At 53.1% G+C, this 13095-nt stretch overlaps 1 protein-coding gene across 9 annotated transcripts in view; it reads right to left on the reverse strand.

Annotated features, from left to right (window-relative positions):
- Window positions 1-13095, reverse strand: part of Mapt (microtubule associated protein tau) — a 92132-nt gene that overhangs the window by 11282 nt on the left and 67755 nt on the right. For 4 of the 9 annotated variants that reach the window (XM_077110469.1, XM_076869230.2, XM_076869229.2 and 1 more), the window contains 3 exons: window positions 12293-12473; window positions 11040-11093; window positions 8799-9064 (listed from right to left, as the gene is read on the reverse strand). In XM_077110469.1, coding sequence (XP_076966584.1) covers window positions 8799-9064; window positions 11040-11093; window positions 12293-12473 — 501 coding nt within the window. The remainder of the gene's footprint in view (window positions 1-8798; window positions 9065-11039; window positions 11094-12292; window positions 12474-13095) is intronic. The other 5 variants (XM_076869231.2, XM_076869225.2, XM_076869232.2 and 2 more) reach the window with 3 other exon arrangements.

Here is a 13095-nt window from a genome sequence, read left to right on the forward strand (position 1 = left end):
CTGATTTACATTGATTCCAGTTTAAGTAATATAAACTGCCTCCTGTGAACATCTCTCTGCAAGGATTTTTTTTTTTCCATATTATAGATTATTTTCATAGCATAGAGTCCTAGAAATAGAATTTGTGGGTCAAAGTTATAAATATTTTAAAAACCCTCAATACAACTTTCCAAATGGCTTTCTAAAAGGATTAATTTTCTCTGCGACTGCTGTTGAGAAAGCCACCTTCACCATATTTTCACCCGCATCAGGTATTTAAAACATTGTTTTGACTCTTACTACTTAATAATTTCCAGACGGGCCATGCCTTTCCAGGTTAAGGGCATAAGCTGGGAGCCAAAGCTTGGGTTTGAATCCTGGTTCAATAGTTTACCTTCGATATCAATTTAACCCCTTTGTGCCTCAGTTTCCCCATCTGTAAAATTGGGGTAATAATACCTGCCTCCTAGAGTCTTACTGAAATGAAGCCAGTTAACTCCCGGAAAACACTGAAAACAGGGCCTGGCACTTATCAACCACCCAGTAAATGGAGGCCATTGTAATTCTTGTCACCTTGGAATATCTCCAAGTCATAATTATAATGCAAGGTCATAAAAATCGTTCTGCTTCTCTGACCAAAATAAATAACTTCGTTGCTGGCTGATTCTACATTTCTTTCCCAATGAAATCTCTTCTTCACCCCTTATTGTTGGCAGGTGCCAACAACGCACAAATGTTTTTCTAACACACACATGTTTACATTTTGATCGATTCAAATTCTTCCTGTATAATTTCTCCTCTGCCGTTAAATGTAAATGTAGAGTTGAATAAATATTGAACTCCACGTTCCTTTCTCACCCACTCCAGCCCTTGTTAGGGACAGGAAGGCCATTAAAGGGGAGTCTTAAGTTGGTTTCTCTGAAGCCAGTGGCGAAGCTAGGCGTGGTGGCACACCTGTAATCCCAGCAGCTAGGAATTTGAGGCAGGAGGATCGCAAGTTCAAAGGCAGCTTCAGCTACTTAGCGAGGTGCTAAGCAACTCAGCAAGACCCTGTCTCTAAATAAAATATAAAAAAGGGCTGGGGATGTGGTTCAGTGGTTAAGCATCCCCGTTCAATCCCTGGTTAAAAAAAAAAAAAAAAAAAAAACAAGTCAGTGGCAGAAGCCACGTGGAAAGATCCAGGCATCCTTGCAGCCACCAGCCATCCACCAGACAGTTCCATCTGGCTTGCTCTGAGGCTATTAACTAGGCAGGTGCTGAACTGCCCTTCTGCCAGGGGGGAGACAGGATGGCTTTGAATGAATTCCTGCCCCCCTCAGATGCTAAGGCGTCCCATGTGAATCCCCTCTTTGGGAATCAGTTTTTATTCTTTCATTGGATAAGTCCTAGAAGCAGATTTCCCTGCTTTCAAAAGGATGTGGAGCAACTTAGAATTAGAAAACACATACTCCATAATAAAACAAGCAAATTTAAAGGATAATGTTAAAAGGGGAGGTCATCCAGAGTCACAATTACAAGAGTGATAATTATACTTAGCTCTGAGCTTCCTGGAAGCCAAGTCAAAAAAGGAAATATGATGGGTTACGTAACTCTTCTTATGTGACAAAACCAGTTTTTCAAGGAAGATAACCTTGTTTTCTGTACTGATCCACAAAAGAAACTAATCAAATGAATGAAAGGACATTAAGCAACAATGTAAGGTCTGCAACATACATAGGAAAAAAAAATTTTTTTTCCTATGTGGTTTTCTTGTTCCAAGCCCACAAAAATCAGCAACAAACTCTTGTGGGCTTTGGCAATAGACACAGGGATATTTACAAAGCAGACCTGAATTACTGTTAGTCGTCACATTAAGTCAACACCCGTTACAGAATCTAAGATTTACAGAAGGAAGAAAAAGCAGTAATGGCTGGTATTATGAAACTGGAATCAAGAAATTCAATTTCTAAGCTGGAGCAACGCGGACATTGTGCCTCAGCCCTGTCTAGACGCTGGAAATGAGAGAACAATGTACTGGAAGCTCTGAAGTTTGATCTCAGGGACTCCTCGTCGGGGTGGGGGATGTCTGTGGTCAGGGTGTAACCCCGGAGGAGAGGCTGCCATGGATGGGAGCCAGAGTGGGTCTGCTTCGGTTTAGTCCATATCCGGGAAAACCCAAAGCTGTCCAAACCCTCACCAGGCCTTGATCTGGTTCTGTCTGGACTCAGATTTCTTGAGGCTGCTCTCTCCCTGGCCCCAACCCTCCAGGCCTGGGGGCCTGTCCCCAGCATGGCTCCACGCTTGCTGGGCTGGAGGGGACCTCCCTGCCACCAGCAGGAAGTTAACCCAGGCTGCGCTTGTGGATGCCCACAGCAAACCTTGTCTTCAAGTCCAAGGTGAGGGGCTGGGATACAGCTCAGTGGGTAGAGGGCTTGCCTCGCTTGCACAAGGCCCTGGGTTCAATTCCCAGCCCCCAAACAAAAACAAGTCCAAGGTGAGCCCCCGGAAACTGACATGAGAAACCTCCTGTCTCCTGTCAAGTCAGCTGGGCCAAAGAGATCAACTAACGGGACAGCCTCCCTTGGAATTCTTGGCAACTCCATCCTTAAACACTGACTGCTCCAGGCTCCTTCAGAATTTTTCAGAAGCACACACACTCAGGACATGAGGACATGGAACTCTTTGCTCACTGTGGGGCCTCTGAAATCCTCAGTTCAAGTCACCCGATTCCCAGCCCTGATCCAGGAGAGGCGAACTGCCCCAGGTTCAAATTCACTTTATCCACATCCATATTCTGCAAGTTTGTTTTAAAAGGGACGACAGAATTTTGTTAATAAATGGAGTGCATTTAAAACACTTCCATCTCCTGGATGTCAGCAGGGAATGCAAAGGGGTGGAAAGAGAGAGAAACAGATCAGAAGAAGATGAGCAGAGGTGAGTGGCAGAGAGAGACCAAGGATAGGGGAAGGAGAAAAACAAATCAACGCAGTTGCCAGAAGGAACAGCCGCGGTGGGTGGGTCCAAGAATGAAGGACGCTCACAGCACTCTATCGCCTCCTTGTGGCCTCCTGGAACATTGCGTCTCAAGCCCGTCAAAGCCCTGTGGCTCTGGAAGTTTCTGTCTGACCCCTGGCCCCAGGTTCTCTCTTGCCTCAGACTTGGACATCCCCAGAGGAAGTGACTTTAGTTCCGTCTGCGCAGGGCCAACCAGGCCACCTCCATGATCAGATAAGAATAATCAGTGACACAGAACGTTTTAAATTTCCAAGTCTTTATGGTCATGTTGGAGATACTTAGATAATTAAGTTCTGGTTTATTATACTGTGGTTATGCCTCTTTATGTGTGTGTGTGTGTGTGTGTGTGTTTACTTTTTTTTAAAAAAAATTAAAATGTTGTCTTATTTATTGAATTTTCTGTTTTTGTGTGATTTAAAAAAAATTATTTTATAGATATTTTTCTTTATGACCTGAATAGATTATCGGCATAATATTTGAACTCATAACAACAGGCAGACCCCTGTCATACAGTTTAGTTTCTGGTATTTATCTGTTCACTTCCCTTTTCAATCATGTGGACTTCCTGTATGCATACTAGGCGAGGGCTCTACCACCGAGCCACAACCCCAGCCCATCTGATTTTGAGACAGAGTCTCACTAAGTTGCTGAGGCCGGCCTCCGAGTGGCAAACCTCGTACCTCAACCTCCTGAGTTGCTGGGATGACAGGTGTAGCCACTGCACGTGGCTTCCTTATCTTGTACTTTACTCTCATCTACTGTTATTTAACATCTCCAGTTACAACTGAATTTCTATAAATCTTCCTTCAGATTATAAATATTTTCATTGTAGAAAATTTGGGAAGGGAAAAATACAAGAAAAAAGAATCATTCACAATCCCTATGAGTCATTATTTGTCATATTTTCTTTCAGACATTCTTCTTTGCATCTTTTTTTTTTTTTTTTTTTTTAACTTTTGCAATACTAGGATTGAACTCAGAGCCTCCCACATTGTTAGGCAAGGGCTCTACACTGAACAACATCTTCAGCCCTTTTTAAAATTCCTGTTTTGGGGCTAGGGATGTGGCTCAAGCGGTAGCGCGCTCGCCTGGCATGCGTGCGGCCCGGGTTCAATTCTCAGCACCACATACAAAGATGTTGTGTCCGCCGAAAACTAAAAAAATAAAAAATAAAAAATAAATAAATAAATAAATAAAATTCCTGTTTTAAGGTGGTCTCACTAAATTGCACAGGTTAGATTCACACTTGCCATCCCTCTGCCTCAGCCTCTGGAGAAGCTGCGTCGAGGTGTGGCCACGTGCCTGGTTATGCTTCTACTTTTCCTATAGATGGGAGGCATTGCCTACATAACTTATTCATTCATTAGTATGACAATTTATAATTTTATAAATTATTGAACAATATATTCAAAGATCTTTTTTAATGATTCCATAATATTTTATAGTATTGATTTTCTCATTATTGGAGATATTTAAATTTTTTTGGTAAATATCACTAAATGCATATTTTTTGAGCTTACCATTTTTTTCTGAATCTCAGCTTTTGTTTCTAAGATGCAGACCCACAGCCCTTCCTGGGGATCGGGATCAACCTGGAGGCCACAAAGGCCTCAAGGTGACCTGACCAAGGCCGCACTCTAGTCCAGAGGCAGGTGCAGGAGGCCCCTCGGCAGATCACTGACTGAGGACTGAGCTGAGAGCCTAGGAACCTTCCCTTGTGGCGTCTGACTGCACCCACTGTCACCCTCACCAGGACACAGGGGCACAGACAGCCCATCACTCATAGCCCCAGTGGACAGTTTTAATCCACCCCAGCTCCCCACCCCCAGGGGCCGCACAGGACTGGGGCCAGCTCTGGAGGGTTGAGCAGTGGCTGGATGTGAGCTGACCAAGGAGCCAGTTGCATGGAATCTGCAAATGGGGACAGGGTGGCGACCAGAATAGGACGATCAGTCACCAAATCCAGCATGCACAAGAGCCCCCAGTAGTTGGGGTCAAGACCTGAGGTCAGCAGGTAAGAATTTGGGGACACCAGGTCCCAGCCTGGACTATCCAGTGGAGACACCTGGTGAGGCCCACCCCAAGACCACAGCAGGTCCGAGGGGACTCAGGCACTAGATGTTTAAAAGAATCCCTGAGCAGCTGTGCAGCCCCCGCCTGGAGTCCACCCACCCCGTTCTGGGGTGCAGCACTGATTCTCTGCATTTTCCTTTAAAAATAACTTTGTTTTGGACTCTTAAAGCAATACGTGTTCACGGTCGCAAATTGTGAAAACAGAGAAAAAGCCCAAAGGAGAAAAATAGACGTCGCACACTTTCCAACCAGTGCCCTGCGGTCTGGGGCTCAGTGTCTGGCGCACAGGGGGGGCCTCCGCCCTTCCTCAGGCGAGCACTGGCCGCTGGGGGTCTGCCGTCCAGTTCTTCAGACTCTCACAGCTTTGTCTCTTTGTAGCTGAACATTTATTGAGCACTTGCTGCGTGTGGACCTGGGCACCCAAAGATCTCAGCGCAACTCTCCAAGCCTTCTGCCCAGTCCAGAGGGAGGAGGCCTGAGCTTATCCGCCGGCCTTTCCGCTGTCCCTGGGGGTCCCAGGTTGGCCTCTGTGGCTGCGCCTAGGTCTTCTTGGTTCCAGACGGTCTTCTAGGCTTCATGGAACGTGACACAGGCTGATTCTGCTCCCGAGTCCCTTCCCACAGTCCTGCCCTGAGAGGCCCTTCCAGTGGACGAGGATGGGCCATCTCTGCCCAGCTGCCCGGATGCGAGGACAGCTCAGGGCCTCTTCTGAGGACCGTCATCTTCCCGTTCATCCCTATTCCTGCTGCTCCCAGCTGAGCTGCAGGATGGCCCCTGGTCCCCAGCGCTCCCACCTTCCCAGCCAACCGCAGATGAGCCAGGGCTGTCAGGGGAGCTGCCTCCGTCAGGGTGCAGCTCCTGCCCCCTCCGCCTGAGTCCTCCGCGGGCTCAGAGGTGCTGAGTTACACTGTCCCCCATTCCAGGAGCACTTGCCACCTGAGTGGCCACAAGACTCAGCCTCCACCCTCGGCTATGGCACAGAAGGCAGAGGGAATCTGGGAAGACTTCCTGGAGTAGACGGCACCTGAGCTTGGCTTGAGGGAAGGGAGAGGTCGGAGGGAAGGGCATTCTAGGCAGATGGAAAGGGCAAGGAGGGACTGAGCAGAGCACCCCGAGCCCAGCAGGACACAGGGGAGAGTCAGGGGTGGGCAGATGGCAGGTCCCGGGCCCAAACCTGGAGGAGAAGCGGCAGAATCTGGATGCGAGGAGGGGAGGTCATGGGCACAGGCCTGGTAGAGCCAAGGTCCAGGACTAGGGTCTGATGGGCACAGGGAGGCTGGAACACAACGGTGGGGTGGAAGGGCAGAGCCAGGTCATGGCAGAGCTAGTGCGGACTCTGGGAGGGGGCGGGAGAGGAGGAGGGGTGCCTGCCACGCGTCCTGAGAAGACATGGTTGCACCTGGTTCGCAGTCTGGGGGGCTGAAGTGGGGTGTCCAGGCTGGGAGAGGGAGGAAAGCCAGTCAGGGCACCTTGTGGTCAAACAGCCCGGCACCCTACAGAGTGACAGTCACTGGGGTCCTGAGATGGAGGCTCCTAGGGTCATTAGGGACAAGGGAGCCTGAGATGGAAGTGTGGACAGCAGCTGGGGGTGCTCAGGCTGGGCAGAGCCTCGTGGTGGCCTGGAGCTACTCTGCAGGGCTACCTGACCTTGGCATGGAGCCCAGGGCCTCACACGGGCTAGGCAAGTGCTGTCCACTGAGCCACAGCCCAGCCCTTGTCACCATTTATTTGGTTTGGAGACTGGGTCTTGCTAAGTTGCTGAGGCTGGCCTCAAACTCACTGTTTTCCTGCTCAGCCTCGGAAGTCCCTGGGATTACAGGTGTCATTTCTTTTAAAAGCCACATGCGAGCTTGAGTGGGGACAGGCAGGACCTTAATCCAACTAGGATTAGTGCCCAGGGCAGGAGACCAATGGATCCCACTTCCTGACTCCGAGTCCCCAGGCCGCGCCTGTCTCTGCGGCCTTGTGTCGGGCCCTGTGTGGGCCGCTGTCCATCCTTTCTTGGTCAGAGGGGCTCCGCGCAGGGCCTGGCGCTGGGGCTCCTGAGCTGCGGCTGAGCCGTGTGATGTGAGCGCACCCTCCTGGCACCATCTGTCCTTTCTTACCAGGGAGGACGAGCTCCACGTCCACTCACTTCGTGGGGTTCTGTGTTGGTGTGCCGAGCCGGGAAGCCGGGGTGCACTTGTCCCCGAGTCGGGGGATGGCCCTGCCTCCCTCTTGCCACTGCACTGTGTGGCCACGCTGCACAGGGTCCTCTTCGTTCTTCAGGATGGAAGCACACGGTCCTGATGCGTCCTGATGCGCTGTGACCACAGGGCCCATGCGGCCGCTGCAGGGCCAGGACCGCAGGTGCTCGGTAGGAGACCATCCCACCAGCTCCCAAAGCTGCCTTCGGGGGCCCTTTGCCACAGCTCCACAGGGTCAACTTCAGGTCAACCCCCAGAGCCCTTTCTGGAGGAGCCAGGCGTCCCCAGGGAGTAGCAGGGCCAGTGCCACTAACACAGACCCAGGACCAAGCTACAGTGACATCGAGACCCAGCATTGGACTCACGGCCGGCCTTCAGCCTCCAGCCTGGAGGCAGGGGCAAGATGGCCAGGCACTGGGGCCCAGGGGCTGCCCTGAGTGGCCACGGGCAGGGGTCTCTGAGGACTAAAGGGCCAACAGGAGGACAGCTCAGGTGAGGAAGGCGCCCAGGGCACCGAGGCCGTCTCCCTGCAGTGACCAGCTCCAGCCAGGAGTGACATAAATTCATCAGTGGGGCGAGCACCCGCCGTGGGGGAGACAAGCTGTCCCAACTGGAAGGGAAGCACCCAGGTCCCTAGGAGCTCACGCAGCCCCCAGGAGGCCCCAGAAGGGCCCAGCTCAGAAAGCCCTTCTGGGGGTGACGGAGGTGGACACCCCACGCTCGCCTCCTCTTCTCCCTTCTTGGCTCCTCCGGGTGCTGGGAGAGGAGGGTGTTCTGAGCTGAACTGAGTCCCCCCAGATCCATATGTGGACACCCCAAACTCAGAATCTCCGAACGTGACTGTATTGAAGGAGGTAACTGAGTCGACCGGAGGTCATTAAAGCAGCCCTAATCTAACAGGGCTGGTGTCCTTAGATGAGGAGATGACAACGTGCACGCGAAGGGAAGGCCGAGTGAGCACACGGGGAAGGTGGCTGTCCGCCAGCTGAGGACAGGCCTCAGAAGCCAGCCTCTGGACACACTGAGGCCCGCAGCCTCCAGAACTAGGAGGAAATACATTTCCCCTGTTTAACCGACTCACAAGGGGGGAGAGGGACGAGCAGAGGAAGGGGGACTGGCCGGTCCCCTGTCCTGCTGCCCTAGGCCCTCAACGCCCGTTTCTCCACTCTTAGGATGTCCGAAGACTCCGCGATGCTCTCCTAACCCCAGAAGGGTCAGTTCTTCCAACTGGTGTCCCCAAATTTCCCCAGAACCGAGGATTACAGAGAAACCTTGGATGCCCAATGCATGCCTGCTGCCACCTCTGGATGGTGCCGTGTTCTGAATGGTGACAGTGGCACACCGTGGGCACCCCCACCTTGAGGACCACAGGCCAGGGGACACAGCCCTGAACTCTCTGTCAGATCAGCAAGGGCCGCCGGGGGGGAAAGGAAGAACCAGGGCTTGAAGGTGACCTGATAAGGAGGTCAGGGTCAGGGCAGGTGCTCTGGGAGGGGTGGCAGCTGAGCCAGACTGGTGACAGGACCCACCCGTCCGCCCTCACGCACAGCAGCCCGCACGCCTTACCTTGCCCCCTCCTGGCTGGTGCTTCAGGTTCTCGGTGGAGCCGATCTTGGACCTGACGTTCTTCAGGTCTGGCATGGGCACGGGTGCGGTCTGCAGGCGGCTCTTGGTGGAAGACGGTGACTTGGGTGGAGTGCGGACCACTGCCACCTTCTTGGGCTCTCGGGTGGGTGGCGTTGGCAGGGACGGGGTGCGGGAACGGCTGCCGGGGGTGCCTGGAGAGCCGGGGCTGCTGTAGCCACTGCGATCCCCAGATTTTGCTGGTTCACCTGGGGAGAAAGGGAGGAAGGCAGGCTAAGGGGACGGGGTCAGCAAAGGCCCCAGGGGCCACTGTCAGGCTCAGGATAGGAACAGGCAGGTGGGAACAAGGTTGAGAGCTCAGCAACCCTAGCAGGAGGAAGCCCTGGAGCCCACTGCTAGAGAAGCCTCTCCTCCTGCTGACCTTGTCACTTAGGGACAGTGACGCCATTCCCCAGGACAGCAACAGAATGTTCATCAATATCCCATCAATATCCTGCCATGGCCCTGGGGCCAACTAGCTGTGTGGTCTCAGGCAAGTCACTACCCCTTTCTGAACTCAGAGGCCTCAGATTGGAGATGGACAGGATTATGGAGCCTGCAGGGAGGGAGGCTGCCTATGGAGGCATGTGTCAATATGCTTTGCAAAATTCACACCAGTGTGGCCCTTACCTTGCCCAAAGGTGACACAATGACAGGACCCAGCTGCTACCCTCAAGCCCAGACCAAGCTGGTCCTTTACCCACCCCGTCCAACTCCAGGGCTCCTATCCCATTCCCTGGCTCTGGAACCACATGTCCACCGTCTGCCTTGCTGCCCGAGCCCACGGCCACGCCAAGCCTCTTCCTACCACCCGGTCCTGCTGGCTGTCCCCCTCCCCCAAGAATGCCCATCCCCCACACCTGTGTGGGCCAGACCACACCCCTTTCCAAGCACCTGCAGGCACCGGCCCTTCAGCCGGGACCTCTGCTTGCCAGCAGACTGGGTCCCTCCACCTCTGGGAGTCCTTCACCCCTACACCTGCTTCTGTGGCTGCACTTCCCGTGCCCCGGTTACACTTCAGAGTTTGCCATTCTGTCTGCGGTTGGTGTTTCTCAAAGTGGGGCCCTGGGAACCCCAGGTCAGAACCTCTGGGAGTTTTCATTTTATTTTTTTCTTTTCCTTTGGCAAATCTTTGGAGCATTTGAGGAGGAAGTGAGACCTGTAAAATGCTGATTGCTGGGCCCCATCCTGATCTGCTAGGGCAGAACCTCAAGGCGTGGGGCTGGCAAAACTGGTTTCCTCACTCCCCACCCCAGGCCAGGAACCATCCATAACAAACGCTGTAATCTGCAGTCCGTGCTGTCTGCGCCCTCTGCAAGTGCCCTTGGCAAGTGACAGCAAGCACCTCAGTGTTCAGAGTGTGAATTTCCACGTCTCTGATGTGCCTAGAGTGGTCACGTGCTGTGGCAACAGGACAAGTGAGGCCTTTTCCCCAGAAGGAAACACCCGATGGGCCTCTGCTCCAGGTCCAGCCTCTGCCTTCCTGTCTCCAGGGACACAGGAGGCCCAGTCGTGGTCACCTGAGAAATGTCATCTCTTGCAGAGTGACTCTGGGCAGGTCAATCACCCTCCTTAAGCCTGGAAAGAGGGATCAGTGCCCACAAGATGGTCTTTTTTTCCCCTTTGGTACCAGGGATTGAACCTAGGGGCGCTTAACTGCTGAGCCACAGCCCTTTTTATTTTTTTATTTTGAGACAGGGTCTTGCCAAGTTGTTTAGAGCCACATTAAATTGCTGAGGTCAACCTCAAACTTGCTATCCTCCTGCCTCAGCCTCCTCAGTCATTGGGATTACAGGCATCGTATGCACCAGCGAACGTAAGATGGGCTTGAAGTTGGGACGTCCTAACAGGCGATGTCCGGTGCAGCTGTGGTGCTCACAGAATGCACCTTCAAGAAGGCCAGAGGTAATTTCCTACCTAAACCCTCGTTAGGAACTAGCACCCCAAATGCCTTGCGGCACATACTCCCCTCTCCTCACCCCCACAGCCCTAGTCCCTGAAGCAAACGAGAAGAGGCTGTGTGGAGAGTCCACCAGACAGACCCAGCTGCACCAATCACACAGGAGGGAAGCAGCCCTCGGCTCGCTGGGGAGCCTGCCAGCTTCGCCTAGCCCTGCCAACAAGCCCCGGGCACCAGACATGCCCCGGGGGCCTGCCCACCCAGGGAAGCAGGCCCACATTTACCTCTCTCAGACTTTGCCCCTGCAGGGGGTGGTTTTCTCTGCACTTGCTTGGAAGCTTAAAAAGAAAAAGCCACAGACGGCCTCATTACAATCAGGCTTAAAGGGTCTTAAGGCGTTCTTCACGTGGAGCCCGCTGGCCCATCTGGCCCAGGACAGGGAGGCAGGGAACAGGCACAGGGGGGCAGGAAACCAAGTCCAGGGCCCAGCAGAGAAGACGCGTCCGCCTACAGGCAGCCACCTAAGAACAGGTAGAGCTGAAGAGCAAGGCACACCCTTGTCCAAGTTGTTGCAATAGGCAAAGCAACTGGCATAAAGCCAAGAGGCGCGGCAGGCTCAAAATCGTATGAAAATCCCATTAGAAACTCTGCTGATTCTCCCCAGATCATAAGTGCTCGAGGAAACCCCAGCAAGAAAACACGAGGTGAAAACGAAGCCCACTGCCCGAACCAGCAGCCCACCCTCCCGCACACTGGGGGCAACGCCAGGTCAGAAGCATGCAGTGTCAATCATGGCTGAGAGGACCACCGCAGGCTGGGCAAGCGGGGACCCTGAGACAGGCCAGGCCTTCACCACAGCGGCACCAAGATCCACAGGCCTCCTGGGTGCTGCCCAGAAGGAAATGCAGGCCACACTCCCCTAAGTTGTGCAGCATCTAGACCCACTTGCAGGGGACAGGTCGCCAGGGCAACGGAAGAGGGCTGCCATTCCTAGCAGCTGCACACGGCCAGCCCAATGGGCGGGTATCCAACACTGACTGGCTTTGGCTCACAGGAGTCCAGGACAATGGGCACAGCTCGTCACTGCTCAGTTAAGACCTTGGGTTTTGCCAGAAGATTCCTAACATACCCAGAGAGTGAGGCTGCTCAGGGCCAAGCCCTGTGTGAGGTCACCCAGAGTGACCTGTCCAGACTGCTGCTGTCTCCAGAGAGACAGTGCCACCGTGCCCTGGGGCAGCTGGGGCTGCCTCCCCAGAACCCTGGGTTTGAAGACAGAGAAGCCCCTTATCCTGCCACTTAATGCGTCATGTGACAGCACTTTTCCTCATGCTTAAAACGAGCTGGTTAGACGGAGCCAGGCAAACTCTCAGAGCCTCCATTTCTTCACTGATTAAAAGTAAGGATTTAGTGTCCACCCCCAGAAAACTGCCAAAAGTATTACAACAAAGACGGAGAACATTCCAGTGCTTAGCAAACCGCAAGGCCTTGCTCAGCTGCAGGGGTTATTATGGCCAGTGGCGTCCTGAGAGGACTGTACCTTCTGGGAGCTTCCTCTGACCAGGACTCCAGAGAACATTCTTCTTACCAGTGCCCGGCGGTGTCTTTGGGCTGGGTGTGGTTTTGGCTGGAATCCTGGTGGCGTTGGCCGTGCCTTTCTGGCCTGGAGGGGCTGTTCCCCGGGGTGTGGCGATCTTTGTTCCAGTTTTACTATCAGCCCCCTGTAAATGGAATTAGGGTAAAGTGTTTTTCACCAACGGGGAGTGTGACTGTCGTGAGTCAAGGCCGGCCCCAAGGACCCCTCCTCAACTCAAGGAGGCGAAAGCAGATGACCCTTTGCCTTCTGGATGCAACAAATGTGTCCAACAACCTCCAGGGTTTGCTGCGCAGACAGCCCAGCCCCACCCCAGCGCCAAGCACCCCGTTGCCATTTCCTCCCAGGGGAATTATTTGCATTGGTTATCAGCACTCACAGTGCTGATGTTATTTTATAAAAAGACAAAAGAGCGTGTAGCAAGATCAGGGTAGTTGTCCACTAGGTGTTGATCAGTGGGCAGGACACTGGGAGGCCATGCCCACGGGGACACTCATTTTCCGACTTTATGGATGTATCTGGCTGACGTGTTGGTGTCACCAGAGACTCCTGGAGACACTATTTGTTGAACCTGACTGAAAATACTAAACAGATCGAGGTCATGTTCTTTTGTTCTGTCCCAAACGACCTGCAGGTCTCAGGTGTGCTAAGGGCACTTGGCAGGTGAACCCTGGCCAAAGGTCAGGAGCAAGAGCCGGCACAGGCAGTCTGCAGTTGGGAGTCTGTCCCAGGAGGTGACCATTGCACCT

This window comes from Callospermophilus lateralis, chromosome 11 (assembly GCF_048772815.1).
Source record: "Callospermophilus lateralis isolate mCalLat2 chromosome 11, mCalLat2.hap1, whole genome shotgun sequence".
Lineage (NCBI taxonomy): Eukaryota > Metazoa > Chordata > Mammalia > Rodentia > Sciuridae > Callospermophilus > Callospermophilus lateralis.